Below are 25,622 nucleotides of genomic sequence, written 5' to 3' on the forward strand. Positions count from 1 at the left end.
CCTAATGGTTAAGGTGTTTGCCTTGCAAACACAAGGTGCAGGGTTTGAGTCTCACAAGGGATAATTGGCTAGGCTTAAAATGGCTCGCAAGGGCAGTTAGCTTAGTACTAATCTATGAACCTATACATAAAATTATTTCCATAATTTTTCCTAGGGGCCATATAACACAGATAGGTCAGAAATGTGAGACACTTTTGAGACTTGGTTGTTTTGGAAAATGTTTGTTTGAAACAGTCTACTAGATGTTGAGCATGACATTTTGGGAAAGACTGTAAACATGAGTGCCAAGAAAGGTGAGGTGGACTCTGCAGTGATGAATTAATCACGGATTAAAACTGTATGAGCAGACGGGGATGTCACTAACGAAATGACTGAACAAGATTGTGACTTCCTTAGCCAGAACCAGTATCTCTCCACACTGTAACAATTGACTATGTAGGACAGAGATTTCAGTAAGTGTCAAGCTAAGTATAGCAGCAGTAAAAATCCCATCTTGCTTCTTCCTATGTACCCCTTGTAGTCTAACAGCCACTTGCTCACACCCCACAGGGCCAGCTGACAAAATTAATCATTTGCCGCCTTTCCTCGTCTGTATTTTTCCCATCCCCACAAAGTGTATGCATATTCAAGGAGTCTTGTTTCCCAGCTGCAATATTTTGCATTTCTGCACTGAATTCATGCTGCCATATTTAAGAATTTCTTCCTAATATTGCCCAGTCTCTTAAGATTCTTTGTGCACCTTTGCGCATATCATCCTGTTGCACAGCTTTGCATCATACAAAAAAAATGCCTAATCAGTCCTTCAAAAATATCGCTGATAAAAATATCATAAAGGGCCATCCACAGCAGTGACCCCTATGATATTAGTCACCATCCCCACAGTAGACTCCATTTACTATGACTCTGGTCGTACTGCTTAATAAACACCTCACTTATTTTTTCGTCCAGAATCCAGTCCAATTTCCTTCACATGATTGTGACCCTCCTGGCTGATACCACTGTCAAATGTTTTGCTAAAAGTTTAAAATCAGCCATGTTCAAAGCACTGTTCTGATCCAATATCCTGTTGATTTTGTTTAAATAAAAACTCTTGAAGAGTGCCAACCTCCAGTTAAGATGGCGGCATACTGGTAGCATTTGCCATTCCCTCACTATTCCATGGCTGTTCACATCATGAAAAGATGTAAAGCTGAACGAAATAAGTTCATGGAATGAATAAGCTACAGATTGAGCGATGCCTTTATGTGTGATTCACAAGAAACAACAGATGTTTGGGGGGGGTCACGAAACCTACAGGCAAAGTTCAGACAAACTGTTGTAGACTGCCTGACCAAAACTGCTATGGATCCCTTGTCTGCACCTGTGCCAGTGCAGAACATGGTCAACATCCGTCACATCAAGATAAATGCAAAGTTTGACAGTATAATGCAGGAATTCCTCAACATAAATACTGCATTAACATAGCACATGCAAAAAACATAGGGAAAATTAAACTGAAGCTGAAGATATGCTTACAATATGCACTCATATTGGCTGGTGGTTGTGGACTCTCACTGGTAAGTGCTACCCAAAGAATAGTAAATACAAAGTCTAGTATGGTGCTACATGAAAGTCAACAAGTTGATTTTTATGAGCAAGCTCGTCACAAAAATGTAAGGCTGATACTCGAAGTACTTAAGGGTTCTAAATACGTGGCACATACTGAGAAGTAAGACCAGTGGACTGTGACTGATAAAACTGACTTACTATTGGACAGCGAATATGAGTCTTCTTGCTGTGGGTTTTACATGGTCATTTTCCCAGGCCTATAAAAGTACAGTTTGTCAATTATGTCACCAAAAAGAACATTGTTATCTCTCTATGGACTCCTGGAATAGTTATACAAATTAGGGAGTGCAGGATATTCTGTAGGCAAGACTACTCAGTGCAATTAAAGAAGATGCATGTTGCCTTTAGGCCAGTCATTAAATGTCATAAGGAGCAGAGGTGGAGAACTAAATTGCTGTACCCAATTCAACTAAAAGTATTTGCTCCATGGGGTCCTGCTACACTTCACTTTCCCAGAACTAGCAATGGGAAAGTTGTTGGGGATGTGAGTGTTGTGCACTGACCATCAGGAAGGGTAGGGACTGGGCTCCAAAGCCATACAGGCTGTGAAGTGGATAGGAAACTCAAAATGTAGTTGGCTCAAAAGGCACTTTCCCACTTTTTAAAATACAGCTAGCCAGAAGAAACAGGGTAGCAGCTGAGAATGTTAAGAAAGACCTCCAACACATTATTTTCAACTGAAAAAAATGGACTAAACCCAAGTTGTTGCTGTGGTAGTAAAATGACAATGCTGAGGATCAATAATGGAAGATAGTAACTGCTGCTTAACGTTTGTGCATTGTTTATTGGCACAGTGGCACTGTATAAGTGTTAAGTAAATCCTGGAAGGTAAACTACAAGCTGATCTTAGCCTTTAAGAGCAAAACTCTGAAAAGTGAGATGGACTTTTCATAGTATAGTCACGGGGGGGGGGGTCTTTTCATTACTCTTACACCATGCATTGGTATTACATCTTAGCTTCAAACACAAAAGGGTTTTGCTTAATCTGCTTTATTTTGTTAATAATCTTGAGAGCTACTCATCTTAAAAATGAAGAGTACTAATTTCAAATTTAACAGGGCCCTGTGTCATCTAAAGTATTAAATTTACAGATGTTTTCATCTAGGTTTTACACCAATCATGCATTACTGTTTGTTATTAGGAGATGGGGTGAGGAACCCCTTTATGATGGTGAAAAGTGACCTTGCCAGCTTCTTAGAAGGGGGAGATAACCCTCCTCCTTGGAAGCCAATAGGAATTTTTATTATTGTTTTTTTTTGGGGGGGGGGTTACTGTGGATACAGATGTGTACATAATTAAAAATGGACTTTGGAGTAGTATTTAAAAGTAAAGTTGATACAGTGGGTTTTCCTAGAGCAAAAACTGACAGAAGCAAAGGATTTATTACTGCAATTTTTGGAAAATGCTTGACTGACGTCCCACTGAGGGGGTTATCAGAGGCCTGGAGTGATAAAGGCAGATATGAAGAAACTTGAATACTTTGGCTCTTATTATAGATGACATTTACACTTTTAAGTTATAATGTGAATGGCATATCTCACCAAGTAAAGAGATACAAGGTTATGGCATACTTAAAACAATTGGCTCCTAACATTACAACAGAGAGAGACCTCACTGTGTACAAACACTTGGAATTAGATGGTAGGCTGTACAAGCCAGAAGGATTTTTTTTACTATCTAAATGGTAGGCAGAATAGGGTGATTTTACTTAAACTACATCTGCAGTCTGAAGTGCAGCACAGGCTGGTCGAGAGATGGGGAGATTTTCTTTGTTTATGGTCTTCTGAATGGGTCAGTAGTGGCTATACCTACATCCCAGGCACTTTTAACAGTTAATCTGGCTGAAATGTTTAAAGAACAGATATTGTACCAAAATGGCTCAGTTGTATGGGCAGGAGATTAGAATGTAGTAGTGAATAGAATGGACATGCACTCAGCTCATAGCCTGAGGCACATTACATTAGCAGGAAGGTTCCTTGGGGAGTCTATGGGATTAATGGAAATGTACAGATCGGCTGAACTGCAATGGTTCAGGTTACAATAGTTATTATTGCAACTACAGGTCTTACTCTATAAAAGGTAAGCTTTTCATTTCCTAGGAACATACACATTTATCCTGGTTACTCAAAACCTAACCAATTGCAGTCTAGGCCATGTACTGCTCAACTATCAGTTTGAAATAATGGGGTTGAGTAAGGAAAAGTTAAGGAGATCCAGTCTCTCCATGTGTAAAAGGAAGGATCTGTTGCTTAGGCAGACATGGACACAACATACCAGACATGACGATTTCCAAATCCAGGTTATACAATGACTAAATCATGTCTATTTCTAAAGATAGGTATACATTGTACATTATAAAATGACTGCTGGGAAGATGCCAGAGTTATGTTAATAGTGGCTCTGAAGTAAAATAAGTGTGCTGTTCGGGAAATGTACAGCAGTAAAAGGAGACCCATTTCAACTTGCAGAGAGCACATGAACAAATAAGAGAGGTCATGACTGCTCAGAAGAGTTACCAATAAACAATTTAACCATAGTCAAATCTATTCAATATAATGTAGAATTCACAGGGAAGATATTTAAAGCATTTTATATCACACCCTCAAAACAAGACGTTTTTAGCACTTAGACTTGAGACAAGAGACAGCAGAATGCAATGCTATGAGAATCTATTGCCCTGAGAGACACAGGGTAACTGCCTCTCCAGACAAGATTATTCAGGTAGTTCACACGTACTCATTCAGACCTCATTCAGACTTCCTTTCCCATCTCCACAACTCCCTTCCTAGCTACTCTAAGCTGCATTAAGAAGGAAATATTTGAGGAGTTAAAAATAAGGAAGTCACTGGCATGCCTAGATGGTAAAATTGCTGTAAATCAGGTAGACTGATGCTAAACCCATTTACTAAGGAGGAAGCCCTTGATGTACTCAGATTATTACCATTTGGTAGTATCCCTGCTCAAGATGGTATAATGCTACAGGTGTAACGAATGCAATCAGATTCTCTTGAACTTCCTTTTACATTACTAGTTTACAGGAGTATCACCCAGATATCATCTTCATCATTATCCCCATTTTTCTACTCGTGGTCAGGATTTCGTGTCAACTGTCACCATCTCTCTCAATTCAGTGCCACTCCAACTTTCTTCTACAGTCAAGCATGACTGTCACAGGTCTTTTCTCACACAATCTATCCATCTCTTTGCTGGAAACACTCATTTCCTCTTCTATTCCTGTCTGTCCTAAATAATTTTCACCAGATTGCCTTCTGCTTTCCTACACGTGCCCGAACCACAGTAATCTGTTCTCTTTGAACTTCTCTGCAATTTGAGCTACTTGGGCTTCTGCTCCAATGTCCTCATTTATTTTTTTGCCCCACAGTGTGCATCCTACCACCAGTCACACTGTCATCTCCATCACCTCTTGCTTTCGTAAGTGTTCTGCTTTCACTGCCCATACTTCTGTACCATAAATAGTATCTGTCACACCAATGTTTTGTACACCTTACTTATCAGCATCTTTGGCATTCTTCTATCATAAACTACCCTGACACTCAGTGCCAGTTGGCTGCACCCCCTATGACTCTAGCTATGACCTCATTCAGACTTCCTTTCCCATCTCCTTAACTCCCTTCCCAAATACTTAAAGCTGTTCACCTGTTCCACTATTTTCCCTTCTATCTCAGTTTTCACCTTAATCTAATTTCCTCCCAGTTGCCACCATTACAACAGTCTTATCTGTACTCAGTTTCACCCGTGTGCCTTCAGTTTAGCGTTCCACTTCCAAGTCATTTATTGAAGTTCTTATTTAAAGCTTGCCTGTAATGGCACATCATCTGCATACAGTTGCTTTGTTGATCTGTTTCCTCTGACCTGTTTTTTATACTAGTCCATCAGCAGTATTATTTATTTACATTTGTTGACTGGGAAAGTCCGACTGGACACAGGTCCATTTTCAGCGGAGGCCCGGGGAGAAAAGTTCCACATTAAGTATTATTTACATTATACAGTTAAAACACATAGCATTTAAATACAGACATTAGTCCAGCTAAGGACGCAAGACAAGAATAAAACATAGATGTAAAACAGCTGTAGAACATAGTACAATTTTAAAATATGGTGACACATACTAAACATGGTTACAAATGTAGTTGAGATTCATCAGTGAAGAATTGATACAATCTGTTTTTGAAGTACATAACAGCCATTAGCAGTTGTTGCTACAAGAAGTTAGTATTATGTGGTAGGCACCTGGGAACATGAGTAGCCAAGCTTGCTAAGAGTAGGTTGTTGATAGAGGGCCGAGAGAGGTAGTGGGTGGGTGGAGTGGATGGTATTAGAGGAGGGGTTGCAAGGGCATATCTGGCAAGTTTCTAAGTGTGATTTTAGTAAGGATTTGAAGTGGGTGCAAGATGTTACAGAAGTAATTGAGGATGGGAAGGAGTTCCAGAGTTTGGCTATAGCGCAGGAGAATAATGCTTCTCCAGCAGAGTTAATGGCTCTTGTGACCTGTAGGATGTTTTTGTGGCTGGATCTTAGTGGTCTCGTGGTTATGTAGGGTTGGAGTAGAAGTGGTTGGTTTATTAGTTTGTGGGTGAGTGCGAGTTGGTACCATTGAAGGAGGTGGGGGAGCTCTACCCAGCCCAGTTCTGCTAGTGAGAGACCATGGTGAGTATGGTAGGAAGCCCCTGTGGCAAATTTGGCGATTTTGTTGTAGCAGGTTTTGAGCTCATTTAGATTGAATTGTCTAAGGTTAGTAAATATTGGAGAGGCGTAGAGTAGGGTAGAGATAAGATGAGAATTTGCTACCGAAATTTTAGCTGCTTTGGTAATTAGTTGCTGATTTCTATATAATGCTCCTAGTTTTTTTGCGCACTTTTTTAATGGTCATGGAAATGTGAATGTCAAAGTTCAGTTTATTGTCTATTTCTACTCCTAGTAATTTGGTATTTTCTGTAGGATGGATGGTGGTGTTGTCTTTTGCTGTGATGTTGAAGGGAGAGCTGTCTAGGGTAAGTTTGGTGGGTTGGAAGATTAGTCATTTTGCTTTGTTTGGGTTGAGTATTAGTTGGGCATCGGATAACCAAGTTTCAATAGAAGAAAATGCTTCCTGTGTGACTTTTTGCAGTTCGGGTACGGAGTGGGCTGTGCAGATGATGGCTGAGTCATCTGTATACTGTATGAGTGGTGCCATGTGTTATGGCTGAGACTAGATTATTGGTGAAAATAGAGAAGAGTAGGGGTCCTAGGATGGACCCTTGGGGAACCCCTATGGAGACTGGTAGTTGGGGGGATAGGTTGTCCTGCCAAACAACTGCTTGTCGGCGGTCAGATAGGTAACTCTGAAACCAGTTGATGACTGGTTGAGAAAAGGATAGGTTATTGAGAAGAGAGATAAGTTGTTTGTGTGGGACCATGTCGAAAGCTTTAGCGAGGTCTAGGAAGGTGGCTGAGGAGAGATAACCTGCATTATTATTTTGTAGGATAGTGTTAGAGAAAGAGTAAGGCAGTAGTGGTGCTATGGTTAGGTCGGAAACTGTGTTGTGTGTTGGAGAGGAGGTTGTTAGCAAGGAGGTGATCTGAGACTTGAGAATGAATGCATCTCTCTAGTATTTTGGAGAGTGGCGAGAGAATAGCTATGGGGCGGTAATTGGTTAGATCTGTGGAGGGGCCTCCTTTGTGTAGGGGAATTATGTGTGAGACTTTCCATAGTGTGGGAACATGACAGTTGAATGTATTCACTTGGGAGGTTGTCTGCTAAGTTTAGTTAGTAGTAGTTTTATTTTGGAGGTAGGAACAGGAGAGAAAGAGAAGCTGGTGGGGAGATTGTTAGTTGTAGTTGATGGTGTGGGTTTATGGGGGGGTTGTGTTGTCTAGCTAGTGACACTACAGTTTGTGTGAAGTGGTTGTTGAAAGAGGTAGCAATATGTTTGGAGGAGTGAGTTAAGTTAGGAGTGGGTGTACTTACTTTACCTGGGTGGAGGATGGAGTTTATTGAGGACCAGAATTGTTTGGGGTTATGTTGGGAGGAGGTAAGGGCAGAATGGTAGTATTGGATTTTGTCCTGTTTTATAAGCTTTTTGGTTCTATTGCGTAGTTCTAGGAATTTTTGCCTAGTAGAGGGGTTTTTGGTTTTACACCAGTTGTCCCAGGCTTTACCCATGTTTTCCTTTTCAGACTTGGTGTTTTTTTGTAGCCATGGGGATGTTTGGGCTCTAGTTCGGGAACATCTTATGGGGGCGTGGTAATTAAGGATGCTTAGGAATGTTTTATTAAAGTAGTCAACTGCGTCATCTAGTTTGACATATTTTAGAGGTTGCCAGTTACAGTCTTTTAGGGATGAGCTGAATGAGAGAGGGTTGAAGTTAGTTTTTTTGTGTATTTGATGGTAGATGATGGGTTTTGCTTTATAAAGGTGTTTTCTTAGTAGGAAGGTTGGGGAGTGATCACTGAGGCTGTCAGATAAGCAGCCTGCTATATATGAGTGGGGGCTCTTATTGACTAGTATCCAATCAAGGGTAGTGTGTTTGCTGGCGTTATTTATCCCAGTAGGTGACTGGACTAGTTGGGTGAAGCCATGAAGATTTACATTATGGGTTGGGTGGCTGCTAGAGCACGATTGCCAGTCAGTGTTGAAGTCTCCTAGAATTAAAGTTCTTGGGGAAGGTGGTGGGTAGTCCAGCAGAGGAGGTTTTCAAGTGAAGGGATGTTGTGGCCAGGTGGGAAGTAGCAACCTATTATGTTTAGAGTTTTATTTTGGTTTATTTTAAGGTTGGTATATATTATTTCTTCCTTACCTATTTGGGGAGCTGCTAAGTTTAAGATCTGGATGTCTACACGCTGCTTAAATATTATAGCTTAGCTATACCACCTCCTTTTTTGTTTAGTCCATCTACTCTTAGTATATTGTAACTGGTAGGGAGGATTTGCTCATTAGTAATGTGTGGTTTTAACCACGTTTCTGTAAGGATCACTACATCAGGGGAGTAGAAGTCTATGGTGGCATGGAATTCATGCACCTTATTGCATATACTTCTAATATTTAGGCTTATCAGAAGGAGGTCGGTTGGTTTTCTATTGGCTGTGATTTGGGAGAACATGTGGTTTGTAGTCTGATTATTAGGGGAGGGGTTGGAGATTGAGATACCAGGATTAGGATGGATGTCTCCACTGAGTGCTAGGTTGGATATGGATGAGATTATTAGTTTTATCAATTTCTGTATATGCTTGTTTATAACGGAAGTTTTTTGATTGTGTTCTGTGGGTAATAGGTATGGTGGTAGGGTTACATTAGGTTGTGTGGTTGTTTTTAGTTTAGGTATTGTTGTCTGCAGTCTATATAGAGGGTGTATCGGGAAAGTTGTTGACCTGATGTGAGAGTAGTAGAGTAGAGGTGGGATATGAGTGGTGGTGTGTGTGGTAGTACAGTGGTAGTGGTTGAGTGCGGGAATGGTGGAGGTTTGGTAAGATGTGATGTATGCAGGGAGTGTGCATGCAGTGAGTATAGGTATGGTGTGCTTGTATATATTAGCTGAGTAGGAGGGATAGTAGTGAGAAGCTGTAGGAGGAAGTATAGGTGTGGTGATGTTATAAGTTGTTTGAAGGGTGGGAGGGGTTACTGTATGTAATAAAGGTAGGACCACTGGGGGTGGGTGGGAATTGGGGGCAGGGAGGGGAGTTTAGCAGGCAACAGATGAAGGAAGACTATCAGTAGGTTTATAGATCATAATGAAAAGGGCTGGCCCTGAATAAGCTGAATAGACCAGAAAAGTGGTGGCTATCCAACAGTATGATGAAAAGGGCTGGCCCTGATTTCACAGATATGCAAGTTTACAGAAACAATAAGAAAAAAGCAGTAGGTACTCTTGACTTGCTTGTTTTGCATACCTGTCTTACTGAAATAAAATAAGCCAATTTTACAAGGAGTTATGTGGAAATTAGGAAGACAAGAATTTATAAGAGAAAAGGTTTAGTAGCAGTAGAGAACAGCAGAACATACAAATAGTACAGCATATAAAGACAGATTGCAGTTATAAGTACAGAATGGGGGAGCTAATGTTCTGAAACTCAAGAGTTCAGCTCTGTTACACACCCACTCTCACCAAGAACCCCTATGCGAGTACTGCTCACACTTGTGTCAGTGGGATTTTGTACATTGCCTGCACTGACTCTTACCAGTGTTTCTGGGACTTTGAACTATTACAGGACTGCCCAATTACGTTTTCTTGGGACCTTGGTATGTGCATTCTCTAAGTCTAGGAATGCCCAGAGGGACTCTCTTCTCCTCATCTCTAGCTTCTTCGCAACTATCATTCTCACTGCAAACACTGGGTAAGCTGTCCTGCATCCTGATCTGAATCCAAACTGCTCATCTCCCATCTTACTTTCTACTACTTTGCATATCCGTACCCTCTCCAGAACTTGCATGCAGTATGACAGGAGTTTGATACCTCTATACTACCCACAGCTGTGAATGTTCCCTTTGATTTTGTATGCTGGCACTAGTATGTTTATTCTCCCATCATCTGGGAACACCTTTCTCTCTATTCTTCTATAAGTACCCTCAGGAGCCATTTCTGCCCTACCTTACTCAACATCTTAACCATATCTGCAGTAATCTCATCCAACCTTTTTTTCCTCACTTAATTTTCCTTAGTGCTGTTCTTTCTTTTGGTAGGTGGACTCCTCTTCTTTCCTCGTAGGCTGCTTCTGGGGCAGTACAGCATATGAGAGAGTTTTCTTCTTTCAGAAGCTGCCAAAAGTACTCTTTTAATCTGCCTTTGATCTCCTATGGACTGGTGAGCAGGCTGTTACTGGCATCCCTTATGAAGGGTGAATTATGACCATCTTCTTCATTTTGTTTTTGCCTTAATTTGCAACCTGATAGGAGTTTCTTTCTGCCATTTACTGAGTCACTTTATCACTTGAACCATATAGTTGTCACCATCAAGCCATTTGACAGAAAGAAGTCTAGAATGGCCTCTCATTTATTGCTGATGTCGTACCCATGTGGACCCAGACAGTAAACATCTCCTACTCTGTCTGTCCTGATACCTGCATTCAGGATTTCCATTGTCAACACCGACTTATGTTGTCCTGCTTTATCTACTAGGTCTTGCAACTACTGCCTGAATACACTCTTCCTCGCTATCAAAACCCTGCTGTGGGGTATAAGCTAAGATTATAAATACGGCTCTATCCTTACATTTGAGTCTGATTCCCATGGGTCTATCACCACTGCTGATGACAACCCTCTATCTTCTGAAGCCTCTCCCTCACCACAATTCACACACAATTTCTAGTCTGTCCTCCTCCTGAGTAGTAGATTTTGTATCCCAAGCCAAATTATTTTGCTGCACTGTTACAGTACTATCTAGACATATTTTCCAAACCCTGGAACATGGCCATGAAAGACTGATACTGAAATCTGGGAAGGATCCCTTGCGGGTCAATTCATACAGACCAAGCTCCATTTTAAAATATGATTATAAAGTGTTCATTATTGGCCAAAAGGATTGCCCCTCCTCTATCCTGGGTAATTCAGAAAGCTCAAACAGGGCTTGTCCCAGGTTGCACCACATTCATTTTAAACAAATGTCAGCACGTTACACACTTATAGGAACAGCCTCAACTTATTAGTAACAAGCCTGTATGCTGAGAAGACATTTGGCTGGGTAAATTGTACATATTTGTTCCAAGTAATGTTGTGTCTTGGACATTTCCCTCAAATGGTACTGCTGTTAAGGCAAGGTTAAGAAGGGGCTAAAATTATGGTGAAGATGGGTTCCACATTCTCCTCAGAGATCCTGCTGAAGAGGGGGACCAGACAGGGTGTCATCTGCCTCCCCTATTTGTCATACACATGGAATCACTGGGTGGGTTGATTAAGAGAAATGTTGAATCTAGGATACAGGGTTAGTAATTACTGGCTTATGTCTAGCCTTATGCCATTGCTCTACATAGCTGATCCAGAGATAGAGCCTCATAGAATATTTAATGCTATTTTGGGAAGCTATCTGGCTATAAGATCAACTCCGTTAAAAAAGTAGTTATTAGAATAAATCACCAGCTTTCACTTGACTTAAGGCATAAATACACTTTCTTGACTTCAACAGAGGAGATGACCTGCAAGTTTAATTTGCAAGTACACTGGAAAGTTCAGTGGCATTAACTGCATTTCATGCCATCATCACAAAGGTTAAAAACAATATATTCAGTAAAGGAAGGTTCAATATCTGCTTTTTGATCAGCATGTTAAAGCACTCAAGTGAATGGGTGCAGTCTCTTATTATACTCAGATCAGGGCTCCCTCTCTCTTCAAAACGTAATCATGTTTTGGAGATTAAGAGAACAGTTAAAGATGAGACCAAGTCTAGATGTATATCGGATATGATTACACTACCAACAGATATTGGAGGTTTGGCAGTTCCAGATATTGAGTTATATACAAGTGTCAAGATGAAAGCTGGTCAATGGGCTCTTGCTCTCTCCTCTGAAACAATCTGGAATGAAGCTGTTATGCAAAAAGATATTATTCGACTGTTATCAGCACAGGCAGTGGCAGTGTAAACCTGAGACAGAGTGACAACTTTCCTTTTTCTAAAGAGTCTACACTGAGTGTTACGTTTTTATCTGAGGAGTTGAAATGTATCTACAGATCTGCAAGACCAATAAAAAACTTAAACTTAACACCTCAAAGATTGTGGTAATTTACACCAATCTAAGGGAATATTTATATCTTGGAAACATCACTCTCATCAAGCACCCTGGTCCATCTTCAGACTTCTCAGCTGTGGTGTATACCCTACTCTCCTCCTGTCTGGAGTACTGTAGTACTGTTCTCTGACCTTCTACATTCAGAGCATGACTGCATGTAGCTTATGCAAAATTCTGCAACCCAGCTGCTTACTGGGATGTCCAAGTACTAACTAGCTATGCCAAATCTGCAGGGATGGCACTGCCTTTTAATCAGGCAGTGTCATCTATTAAGTGCTATTCCTACAACATCTAGTCCTACAAAGTGTGGCTTCTCACATGCAAGAATTGTTGACTATTACTAGCCAACCCACTCAATGCACTCAACCTTGTAGGCAGTGTTTGCTAGTGGTTTCAGTGGCACAGCTCAAATTCTCCTGGGTTCAAGGACTGAATGTCTAGAATTTACTACCTGAATGACTGAAAGCATTTCCAAAGCTGGCTAATTTCAACAGCTCCCAGAGAACTTGCCTATCTGTGGTATGACTGACCTGACTGCACCAACCATTTACAAACAACTGTAAAGCATTCTTTACTCAGCTGTACTAAATGGTACAAAATAAATGAATAGAATAATTTAAATCACTTTTTAATGTTGCTTGCATTTACTATATCACTGTCTGCATTATTTTAATCTTTAGAGTGTTTTAACTCAAAACACTTAAATTTAAAGTTCTAGTTCTATTAATCGTGTACCTCAGTATGCTTACATCCTAGTAATGGCTCTTTGTGAGCCATACATATGTTACTGCCAAAATACCAAGAAACGGTTTCAGTCAACACTTAAGACAATAGACAGTGGTGCTACTGATACTTACTTTACATTCTTCTTCTGCCAACTGCATGGTGTAGACAAATGAATCCTTAATTGTAATCCCAATGACCCAAGATCAAATTAGCAATAAATACTGGTTTGACAGTCAACGTAAGAAGAGAAAAGGAAACCTAGCCAACTGCAAAGCTGACAGCTATTAGAGGAAAGGTGTGTCAGCAGGTAGTAACAGATGCAGAGATCGAGCTCCCATCATACATGTATACTGTAGGTAGAGACGGGTGAAAGTATGAAACAGTGAATGGTAGACCTGGGTGTCCAGGCTAACATCAAGGTAACAGGAGTTACGGTAAGCTAAAAATCCTGACAGCTAATTGAATGAAGACCCTTCCTTTCTGACACCACAGCAATATGTGTTGGGGAGTTCATAGTCAGCAGGCAACAGGACAAGACAGACAAAAACATTAATTTTGCTTCATACATGCCTATTTTGTTTATATCTGCACACCACCTCCATTTACCTCACTGATCCTTTCTTAATCTTGCTGCAGTAACTTCAGTGACTGGAGTTACTATCACTAGCTACTCTGTTGTTACAAAAGTAAAGATTTCTTCCCTGGTCCTTTTCTGTTTATCCATCATTTACTAGTTTCAATTCTTAGTACTGAAGCACTTCAATCTGTCATTTAGGATCTAGGGCAAAAAACTAAGACTGCTACAGACTGTCACACCAGCATAAGCATGAATCTGCCTCAGTGAATTCTCAAAATCTCAAAATCCAAAGAACCTAAAGCCCTGTTCCCTACACTAACTATTCAGTCATTCTGGCAACCTCATGGGTATGGCATCCTACCCTTACTGGTGACACTAGCTTCAACTGGCAGCAACTCATTGAAAGTAATCAGGTGCACTACCTGTTAAAGGCCTTAAAACACTTCAAATACTCTTCGGCTGCTCTGTTAACTTTTCCAGTCACTTTATTGATCGCAGAATAGAAAAAAAGACATCCTACTTCTTACTTTGTAAAGCTATTACTATGACGGAAACATACTCCCTTCTCCCCTCTCAGCCAAGCACCTTACCTCACTAATCTATCATGAGCCTGTTCAATGTCCTACATACCACAGAACATTTTTTTCATAGGTTGGTACTAGGCTATCAGCCCTAGGGCCTATACAAGCCTAGCCATAACAATTCCCTGGCTATTTCTTCCCACATTATTTACTTTCCTGGACCCCTGTCTAGCAGGGCGACTGACGTGATCCCTGGGGTGAATTTCCTTTCTCCCATCCAATCGTCAAAGTTCCACTTGAAGAGGTCCATAGAGGCACTCTGCTTAACATGTATAGGCAATCTATTCCAGAGTCTGGGAAGTCTCTGGGTCAGAAACCTATCCCTCCAGCATGTTTTGTTTATTGTGATGACAAGGTTTAGATCCCTGGAGCATGTAGCTCTGAGGGATTGGGATTTCTTTAAGTGTAGCATGTCCAACAGCTCTGGGTTGGACATGGCCTTGTATGTTAAGCAGAGATCGCATCTGAGTAGACGATATGTGAAAGAGTATAGCTGGAGTTTTTTAAGGCGGTCAGCGTAGGGCATCTGCTTTAGGCCTGTGATTCTTTTAGTGAGGTATTTCTGAGGCCTTTCGAGTTGTTGCAGATGTCTTGAGAGGTACATACCAAATGGGGCGTTGTATTCTATAATGGGTCGAATGAGGGATGAGTACAGTGGGACAATGACCTCCTTTTTTCTGGATGAAAAGCCCTTCGTGATGAGGTGTGCCACATAGAAGGATTTCCTGACTGTTGTGGCGATGTGGTTATCGAAGGTGAGACCACTGTCCACCTGTGTCCCTAAGTCTCTTATCACACTTTCTGTGTTTAGTGTACTGCCACCTATATGGTAATTCATGGATACATGTTTTTTTCCCAAAGGGGATAACAATACATTTCTTGGCATTGAGCTTGAGCCCATGGCTCTGGCACCAAGCATCTGTTTCTGTAAGGCCCTTTTGTAGAGTATCCACATCATTTGGGCATTCAATAATGGCTCCCAGTTTGCAGTCATCTGCAAACTTTGTTAGCCAGAGTCCCTTAGTGTTGACCTGTACTTCAGAGAAATAGATGCCAAACAAGAGCGGCCCCAGGACTGAACCCTGAGATACTCCACTTGTCACTTGTCTGGAGCTGGATTTGGAGTCGGCTACATTTACAGTGTGGGTTCTATCAGTAAGCCATTTAGCAACCCATTGGGTGACATAGGGATTAATGCCCAACTTAGTAAGTTTATCTATGATTCCAGAGTGGGGGATGGTGTCAAAGGCCTTGGCAAGGTCTAGATAGGCTGTGTGGACCACCTTACCCTTATCCATGGCTCCGGAGACTGATTCAAAGAAGTCAATCAGGTTCAGGAGACAAGATCGGCCCTTCACAAACCCAAATTGGGTGGGGTCCAGTGTTTGAAGGTTGCCAATGTCTTTGTTTATAAGTTCCATGATAATACGCTCCATGGCCTTGCAGATAAGGCTTGTCAGACTGATGGGATGGTAGTTTCCGGGATCCAAGGTGGATCCCCCCTTGTGGACTGGGATAACTGTAGCTCTGCGCCACTCAGTGGGCACGAAACCTGAGGTGAGGCTATGATTAAACATGACACTTAGGTGAGGTGCCAGTTCATATTGTAGTTCATATAGTACACAGCCCGGGATGTCATCTGGTCCCATGGATGCTGTATTCTTGGCTTTAGAGAGTGCGTTTTGTACCTGTGTGGCCGTTATTACTGGAATTTGGCAATCTTCCGGTATTGAGATGGGCCATTTAGGGGGTGAGAGGGGGGTGAAGTTGGCACTGAATCGATCTGCCAGGATACTGGCAATATCCTTCGGATCAGTATATTTAATGCCATTCTGTTTTAGCTCAGAGCAGATCTGAGCATTGCCATTTAGATTCTTGACATAGTTTTTCCATGTTATTCATTAAAAAAAAAAATGTTGCATCACAGCCTGTGAAACCATGTATATTGCAATAATGGTCCCAAGCCCAAAAGACCTGCTTTCGGTGTGACTTACTCCAGTGCAACTTTGCACAGATTCCAAAAGATTTGCTCGTGATGTAAGCCTACTTTATAGATAGTGATGTACTCTGGTGTAGGGCCTTGAGAGCAAGTCTTTTGGAATCTTGTCCATTTTATTTATTTTTTTTCTTTTGGAGGAAACATATCATGAAATAATATACTACCAAAGACTTGAATGTGTCCCTCCCTGGTCAAGAAATATACACGCACACTTTTTTTCCCTCAAGACCGCCAGTAATTTACCTGAATACTAATCTGAAAACATCAAAAAAATGTCAAGCGTCATGTACAGATTTCATGGACAAAATCTTCAAGTTCAGCAACGATGCTATGAATGAAATTTTAAACTACTAAATGAACTGTGAAACATACATGTATGCTATGTAAAACTCATTTACAATGGCATGTTTAGATAAATACATAAGACATCAAATGAACATCAGATGGAAAACTAATCTCCTTTAAAGCATGTCTCACCTTGTCTGCTAAACAAATTTAACTTGTTTTGAAAAAAAGAAAAAGAAAAAAAAAAGATGTTACCACCACAAAAGATACTCCAGTTTATGTTATGTAATGGAGTCAATCACATTACTTTTGAAATACTGCTAGTAATGGTCTCCAGAGAAAATTAAACAGATTTTCTTCTGCATACTCAAGCCAAATTGGGGTACTGTGTCATTCTTTCCAGTGCAGTCACAGACCTAATAAGAATTAGCGATATTACTAATAAACAGCTACGACTTAGAAAGAAGCTAATTTATCAGCATTACCACATCATGCTTGTTTCAATAAAGGATAGACAGAGTAAAACTTCTAGTATTAATTAGCTCATATCTGAGACAGAAACGGTCATACAAAATATAAAGACAATGTCCTAAGAAAAACTGCCCTGGGAACACTTGCTTACCTGCGTAGACTGTATTACAGTGAGATCATTAATGCAGCTAAAGCCTGCCCCCATGCTGGAACGAAGGCCAGCAGTTCCAAATTTCATTCTGCTGCAAAGTCGTTCACGCAGCTCCCTGTTCTTGCCACTCTTCAGCAAGCTTTCAATTTGGGCTTTGGTTTTAGGATTCTAAAGTTGAAGAAAGACAGGCAAGATTCAGCTAAATCTTCATTAAAGTCCTTCTAATCATGCAAAGTATTCCAAAGACAAGCTACTCTAGCAGTTGTCATTGTGAGAATATAGCTGCTTATGAAGCTAATTAAAAAACTGGCCAATGTAATGTAAACTACAGTACATTAAAAGAACAAATTAATTTAACGCAGGTTTGCAATAAGTTTACTTTAAAAGGCAAAAAAATCTTTAAAAAATGCTTCTAGTTTGGCAGTATGGTGAAACGGCTAACTAAATTTGCATACACAATTAACTTGTTTCTCTCCTTACCCAGTGGAAAAGTGTCAAAATTAGAAGTTATGTACCTACCATAACGTTCCATGTTAGTTGTCTTCTCTTGCTGGATGGGTTTCCTTTTACCAGCTCGAGGCAACCCTATATCCCATGATGCAAGGCGGAACTACCTCAGATCTCGTTTGGCAGCTAACTGACCCTGCTAAAGACTATCCTAACATAATTAGGAACCATGGTTCCTAAAAAGCTCATAACAATGCTCCAGAGGAAGCAATCTAACAGGAACTCAAGATCTGTCCAGGCCAGGGGAAGGAGGGAGGGAAAGAAGGCAAGAGAAGACAACTAACATGGATCGAAATGGTAGGTACGTAACTTCTAAATGTTCAGTTGTCAATCTCGCCTTCATTCTTGCTGGATGGGAACCTGTATCCCGGGTGGCTCAATGGAACAGACTCTTGAGAACTGTGGAACCAAAACTGGCCCTATCTCTGGAGGCCAAATCCAACTTGTAATGAGACACAAAGGTATGAGGCGTGGCCAAGTAGCTGCTGCACAAATAGTGTCAATGGGAAGTCTATCCTGAAAGGCTACAGAAGTGGATAGACTCCTGGTGAAATGTGCTTTTGGCTTAGAAGATAGTTGTTTGCCCTTAGAGAGTACACATAGGAAATGGTGGAAGTCAACCATCTAGATAAGGTCACTTTAGAAACTGGAAGACCTGACCTGTTTTCTGCATAGGAGACAAACAATTGGTCTGATTTTCTAATTTGTTTAGTCTATGCAGAAGTAGTACCTGAGCTGACGATGAACATCCAAAATGCATGCAGCTTTTGTTCAGCTCTGTCAGAATAGTTAGGAAAGAAAACTGGTAGATCAATAGATTGGTTAATATTGGTTTGAGATACAACCTTGGGAAGAAAGGAAGGGTTAGTTCTTAGAACCCTATCCTTATGAAAAACCAGATAAGGTGAACGTAATACAGAGGCCTGAATCTCAGAAACTCTTCTTGCAGAAGTAACAGCCAGTAAAAATATAGTTTTCCATGTCAATAACTTTAAAGAACACGTAGCAGACGGTTTGAAAAGGAGGTAGAATTAGGGATGCCAACATTAAGTTTAGATCCCATTGCGGAGGAGGATGTTTCACAGGCGGTCTGGTTTAGGAGGAAAACTCCTCTTAAAAAGGCCTTGCATAACCTATGAGACATGATGTTATTGTCATGCAAGCCAACATGATACTTGGAAATAGCAGCCAGTTGTACTTTGACTGTAGATGACGAGGATCCTGAATGGCCTCCTCCGCCAGGAAAAACAAAATGTACAGGAGGCGGTAAAAGTAAAAATATCACATTATTGCGCAAATTGAAAAACGCCGCCACTTGCTAGCATAAATAGTTCTAGTGGACGACTTTAAAGAAGACACTAAAATGTCTCTGACTGAGTCAGAAATCATTGCTAGCCTGGCTAGGCAAGGAAGTGGAGCAACCAAGCAGTGTGGCTGAGAGAATGAATGGCCGGTGCTGCTGACCCGACTGGTGGATCAAAGATCCGAACTGGGTCCAGATGCCAGGGCTGCACCAGAAGATGACGACAGTAGAGACGGAAACCAAATTTGTTGAGGCCAATATGGAGCAATGAGGATCAATTTGGTTCTCAAACGGTGGCTTTCTGAATGACTTGTGGAATCAATGGAAAGGGAGGAAAAGCATAAAGAGTCCCCGAGGCCAATCCTGGGTGAGAGAGTCTCTCAAGGGTTGGCCTGGAAGGGAAATAGTGTGAAGTAATCTGGGCACTTGCTGTTTTGAGGGGTAGTTCAGAAAAAATCTACTACAGATTGATTGAGAGGAGAGACCAGAGGCATCGATCAGAGATCTGCTTAGCCGCCTGTCCGCCAATAGGTTGGACCTGTATGGATGTCAGAAACCTGAGAAGAGATCGCCCATTGCCAAAGTCTGAGAGCTTCTACATAAGGGATAGGACCTGGTTCCGCCCTGTTTGTTGACCACGGACATGTTGTCCGGTACAATAGTCCCCACTGCTCTCATCTCCAGGACATGTGCAGATGGTATTCTATGGGCTGTGGACCATCCTGCCCTGATAATGCCCCTCCCCGATCAGGAGGCATCCGTGGTGACTGTGGCAAGCTGGAGGAGAAGAAGAGGAAGATATCCACCATCGTAGATGAGGACCACTGATTGCAGCAGTGGAAGAAGAACAATGGCCGCAGCCATTAAGACAAACCTGGCTAGTAACAGAAGCTGAACATGGATCCAGAATCCTTTGATCTGTTAGCCTGGCTAACAAGGTGATAGACTGGCAGCAGTTTTCGAAATTCCCAGTTTCTTGCAAAGCTGTAGGGTGTAGTCTCTGGACGAAGCTGATGCTTGGTGGTGGCGAATCTTTATGTGATGTCCTTGCCCAGAAAGGGTCTTGACAGACTTGTTTAGTCTGCTTAGGTCAAAAAGAATCTTTGAAACCTGTCTGAGATGTCTGGAAGGGATTGGGATTTTGTAACCCTCGGATATGATCCTGCTCCTGACTTTCAGGTTTAAGTAAACCTCGGAGGATTAATTTGTTCCTCCTTTCCTGCAGGACTCTCTAGTGTGACCGTCTGTCAGAGACATTTTCAAACTTTAAACTGAAATTTTGCTGTAACTAAGACTAACACTAAAGGAAAAATAAACCCCTAACTACACTTTTCTTATTTTACCAAGAAAAAGACCTCTTTAAGCGATCTGTTGCATCATGGGATATAGGGTTGCCTCGAGCTGGTAAAAGTCGAGCTAAAGCAAGTGCGCAAGAATGAAGGCGAGATTGACAACTTAACATCACTTCTTTATAAGTATGTTATGTCACCAACAGCCCAACTCTTCACGTAGCCAGAACAACAAATTATTAAAAATTAAATGCTTATTTTGTTGACAAATTACTTCTGAGATGAGCTGCGATAACATAAGTCAAATCGGCATCTCGTAAGAAATAGCAGTGCAACACAAGCTGTGTGCATTTCTCAGGGAGGCACTGGTGCAACATAAGTTACATACAATTTTTTTTAAATTTTCAAACTCTGTTTGTGCTTGTGATCATATGGATCTGATCTAATATCTATTGCCATCTACAGAAAAATTTAAAATTAGTGGTGCCTTAAGAGATTCCTCTCCCAATCAAAGAAACAGCAGAGAAGCACTGCTGCACAAAGGACTTCTTGCATGTTCTTCAGAACTGATAATGTTCAGGTTGAGGAACATGGTGTGACTAGTCACTTTCTAGCAAAATACTGAAAAAGGACTGTTAGACAAAAAAAAAAAAAAAAACATTGTTACTGCTTGTGAACATGTTTGGAAGTACTGGCTCCAAAACAGGTTGAAATGTCATGTCCCCAATGGCTTGCTAACTGTCTACTTTGTTTTATGTTGCTTCTAGCTGCTCCTGGGCAATGAGAGAGTTATGGTACAAAGACAGTCACAATTTGAAACAAAACATTTCTTGGGGCATTGCAAAGCATGCACACATTACCCAAGGTAACTGCCACACACAAATACCAGATTTCGAAGCAACAGCAGCTTTCTTTGTATGAATGAAGATTATACAATAGGGGTGAGCAACAGAGAGAGAGAGAGAGAGAGAGAGAGAGAGAGCAAGAAAGAAAAAAATAGATGAATCCATTAATATTTTTGTTTTATACCTCATCCATCCAAGTCTGCAGCACAAACTTTTTCAGCATCTGATATCCATGTCTCATTTACCAGGCCATCATAGTCTCACAAATGTTATGCCACAAATTTAACTACTAAAGCCTGCAATCGGTGATTATTAAAGAACCTTACTATCATCTTCACACTTTCTGAACCTCTCAATAAATGTATTTACTGCTGCATACTATATTTTCTTTTTCTAATAACAGAAGCACACCTGTTCTCTTTAAAATCCAATTATATTAATTTTATTTTAAATTTATACACATCATTCTGTAAGTACAATAGAGGAACGCAAAACTGTGGATTATGTACTGATAAAAGCATGTTGAGGCAGAAAAAGGCAGTATAAGCTCCTCCTGCACTGGAATGTGCCTTGGCATGCTCACAGCAGGACATTACTCACATTATTTGCACTGAAGTACAAGGGTAAGTGCTGCAATGCAACTCATTTACAGTGTTTGACTGTTATGCTGTGATTGATTTAACTGCATAACAGACCAATTCTAACAACACATCAACAAATTGTTCAGTGTGAATCCACCTATTCAAACAATGCTTACGCTATTCTAACAATGCTTACGCTGCAGTCTGCTAAACATGGCTAACAGCAGTCATACACAGTGTACTCTAATAGTTACAGTTTTACTGAAGCTGCGGACCAAAATGTCACTGTGAAGTTCCCTGCCACCTCTGCAACCTACCAGTAAACCTGAAAACACAAATTCAGTGTTTTGACTGTTATTTTGACAGCTGTCAAATGCCATTTGGACATCTCATCTGATAGCTGTCAAAACACCTGTCAAATGCTGCCATAAGGCGCTGTCAATCCACAAAGCTATAAACCAGCATGTAAATAAAACATTTTTCCTCTAGACTCTCTTCTCTGTTACTGTAAAATACAACACAAAATGTCACAGTTTAATTCAAAGAATAATAATTCAGGTAACAAGCTTAGTGTTACAGAAACAGACTAAACAGATATCTCTTCCTTCTTATCAAACAGAATGGAGGATGTCACAAAAAGTACAGTTTTGTACCTACCATAAATGTAGATGTAGATGTTCAAGTGTACACCCTGCTGCAGTCATCACACTTGGGATATCCTGTCGTCAGGCGGTCCCGCAGTCGGCCGGAATTCCAAAGTTTTGGTCCAGCATCAGTTGCTGTCACTTCTTCCCTGACGTCAGTGCGCCAGGGGTATACATAATGCATCCGACGCCATTTTCTTCAGTTTTTCTTGCCCCAGATGTCAGGTGCCCCCAAAAAGGTGGTCAGTAATTAGTACCAAATTAAGTAATTTTTGCACAAACACAAAATCCCTCCAGCTATAAGCAAATACATCAGGAAGGTACTGCAGAGATTTAGTCAGTTAGATCAGAGGGGATGGAGGGAGGGTAACCTGGACTGCAGCAGGGTGTACACCCGAATATCTACATTTATGGTAGGTGCAAAACTGTACTATGTTCGTGTTACCCTGCTGCAGTCATCACACTTGGGTAGAATTCCAAAGCTAGGGATGGGTGGAGGAGTTATAGAGGGTTAGAGGAGGCTAGAAGGCCCTGCAGAACTGCAGTGGCGAAGCCAGCACTAGTCTTAGAGTAAAGTGGTAAGTGATAGTGTTTGGTAAAGGTGTGTACTGAACTCCAAGTTGCAGCTTCCAAAATCTCCTTGGTTGGAACTCCCCTGAGGAAGGCTGTAGATGTAGCTGTTGCCCTGGTGGAGTGGGGCCTAATAGTAGCAGGAACTGGTTTTCCATGATGGGTATAGCAAAAACGAATGCAAGGCCCTATCCATTTGGAAATGGTTTGTTTTTATATAGCCTTCCCTTGTGAAGCTGTAGCATAGGATACAAAGAGCTGGTCAGATTTTCTGAAAACCTTAGTTTTATCCAAGTAGTAAAGAAGTTGCCTGTGAATGTCCAAGGAATGCAGGAGTCTTTCTCCTTTGTTCTGTGGATTTGGGAAGAAGGTGGGTAAGTGGTTGGTTTGATTTAAAGCCACACTGGAAACCACCTTAGGCATGAAGGAAGGATTAGTTCATAGAGAAACTCTGTCTTGATGGAAAATGAGGAAAGGTTCCACTGCCATTAGTGCCTGCAGCTCTGAGACTCTTCTAGGTGAAGTTATTGCTAGCAGCAGGGCAGTCTTCCATGATAGAAACTGTAGATCTGCAGAGAAAGCTGGTTCAAAGGGAGGTAGCATAAGTTTTTCCAGAACAAAATTGAGGTCCCATGTTGGTGTAGGTGCTCTCCTGGGGGGCCTAATGTTTTTTGCCCCTCCGAGGAACTGTCTTAGAAGTGGATGTGAAAACAAGGGTGGATCTGTGTTGTAGTGGGCTGAAATAGCTGATGCATGGATTTTAATGGAAGAAAAAGAAAGTCCTTTGTGCAACATCTCAGTTAAGTACTGTAGAATCTGAGGCAAGTGAGGCTGAAGTGTGTTTTGATCTTTAGCTTGGTTCCAGGCACAAAACCTTTTCCATTTGTCCGAATAGGCCTTCCTGGTGCTGGGCTTCCTAGCTTCCAGAATAACATCCATAACTGCTTGGGAAAGAGGAGCTGGCTGGATGCCATGCAGCCAGATTTAAGGTTTTGAGCTGGCTGTGAAGAATCTGATTGTTTTGCTGTGTGAGCAAATGGGCAATTTGTGGTAAAATCCAAGGTGAGCCCTGGGCCATATTCCTCAATAGTGGGTACCAGTGCTGGCGTGGCCAGTCTGGGGCTATGAGTATCAGTCGTGGTCTCTCCTTTCTGACTTTCAAAAGCACCTTTGTGAGGAGAGGCAATGGAGGGAAGGCATATACTGTCAGGTTTTTCCAACTGAATGAGAGTGTGTCCACTTTCCAAGCTTGATGGTGAAGTGTCCTTGTACAAAATTTTGTTAGTTGATAGTTTTGAGGACTGGCAAACAGGTCTATGTCTGGAAGGCCCCATTTTTGAGTTATCATTGCAAATACTTGTGGATCCAGTTTCCACTCGTGGGGATCCATGATGTTTCTGCTGAGGTCGTCTGCCAATGTGTTCTTTCCAGGCAGGAATTGAGCTTGTAACTGAACTTGGTAAGCCAGAGCTGTGTTCCACAAGGTCATTACTTGCCTGCATAGAGGGTAGGAGTGTGTACCCCCTTGTCTGTTTATGTGCCACATTACTGTGGTGTTGTCCGTCCTTATTGTAAGTTGTCCTGGATGTAATAGATTCTTGAAGGCTGTCAGAGCATTCTGTACAGCTATCATCTCTTTTTGACTGATGTGCAGATTCCTTTGATCTGCAGTCCATATGCCTTGAACGCATTGTCCTGCCATGTGTGCCCCCCAGGCATAGTCCGATGCATCTGTTGTCACAGTTTGCCTGGCTGGGGGCAAGGTGAAAGGCTGACCCTTGTTGAGGTGACATGCCTGTGACCACCATAGAAACTCCTGTTGTAGGCAGGGAATGAGAGATATCATTGTGTCCAAGCTGTGGCTGTGTTGAGACCATACGCTTTTTAGGTACCACTGTAATTTCCTCATATGCAGCTTTGCAAATGTTATTAGTAGTATGCAAGATGCCATGAAGCACAAGGCCTGCAGAATTTTTCTTGCAGGTAGTTGGGTCTTTGTTGCCATTGTTTTGAAATATTGAGTCAGTTGTAGTTGTTTGTCTGGAATCAGGTAAGCCTTCTGGGCCGTTGTATTCAAGCTGGCACCCAGGAATGTCATATTTTGTGAAGGTACTAGTTTTGATTTCTTTTCGTTTACTGTGTACCCCAGGCAACTTAGAAGATGTTTTACAAAAGCCAGATGTTGTAAGAGGATGTCCTTGCTTTCTGCTTGGATGAGGCAGTCGTCCAGGTATGGGTATATTTGAATTCCTCTTTGTCTGCAGTATGCAATTACTGGTGCCAGGCATTTTGTGAAGACCCTGGGCGCAGTAGATAAGCCAAAGGGCAGTGCAGAGAATTGGTAATGGGTTGAACCTGCAATGAAACGGAGGTATCTTCTGCAACTTTGTCTGATAGGGACATGCAGGTATGCCTCCTTGAGGTCCAACGTTACTAGCCATGCTTTCTTGCCCAACATGGGAAGTAGCTGTTGTAGTGTTAGCATCTTGAATTTGGGTACTTGTAAGAAGGTGTTTAGAATTGAAAGGTCCAGAATTGGTCTCCAGGCATTGTCCTTTCTGGGAACTAGAAAGAGTCTTGAGTAAAATCCTTGGCCTTGCTCTCGAGTAGGTACCAGTTGAATGGCTCTCATGTCCATGAGAGCTGTAATTTGTTTTTGTGCCTCTGCCCATTGATTTTGTGGCAGGTTTGGCATTCCTCTTTTCATTGGCAAGGTGTGAAAATGGAATCTGTATCCTCGTGAAATTATGTCTAGGACTCATTTGTCCT

At 41.4% G+C, this 25,622-nt stretch overlaps 1 protein-coding gene across 1 annotated transcript in view; it reads right to left on the reverse strand.

The window, feature by feature from the left end:
* PGM2L1 (phosphoglucomutase 2 like 1) overlaps positions 1-25,622 on the reverse strand; it is an 865,950-nt gene that overhangs the window by 681,825 nt on the left and 158,503 nt on the right. The window contains exon 2 of the mRNA XM_044072679.1: positions 17,115-17,282. Coding sequence (XP_043928614.1) covers positions 17,115-17,282 — 168 coding nt within the window. The remainder of the gene's footprint in view (positions 1-17,114; positions 17,283-25,622) is intronic.

Source organism: Protopterus annectens, chromosome 5.part0, assembly GCF_019279795.1.
Source record: "Protopterus annectens isolate FY-2018-M chromosome 5.part0, PAN1.0, whole genome shotgun sequence".
Lineage (NCBI taxonomy): Eukaryota > Metazoa > Chordata > Ceratodontiformes > Protopteridae > Protopterus > Protopterus annectens.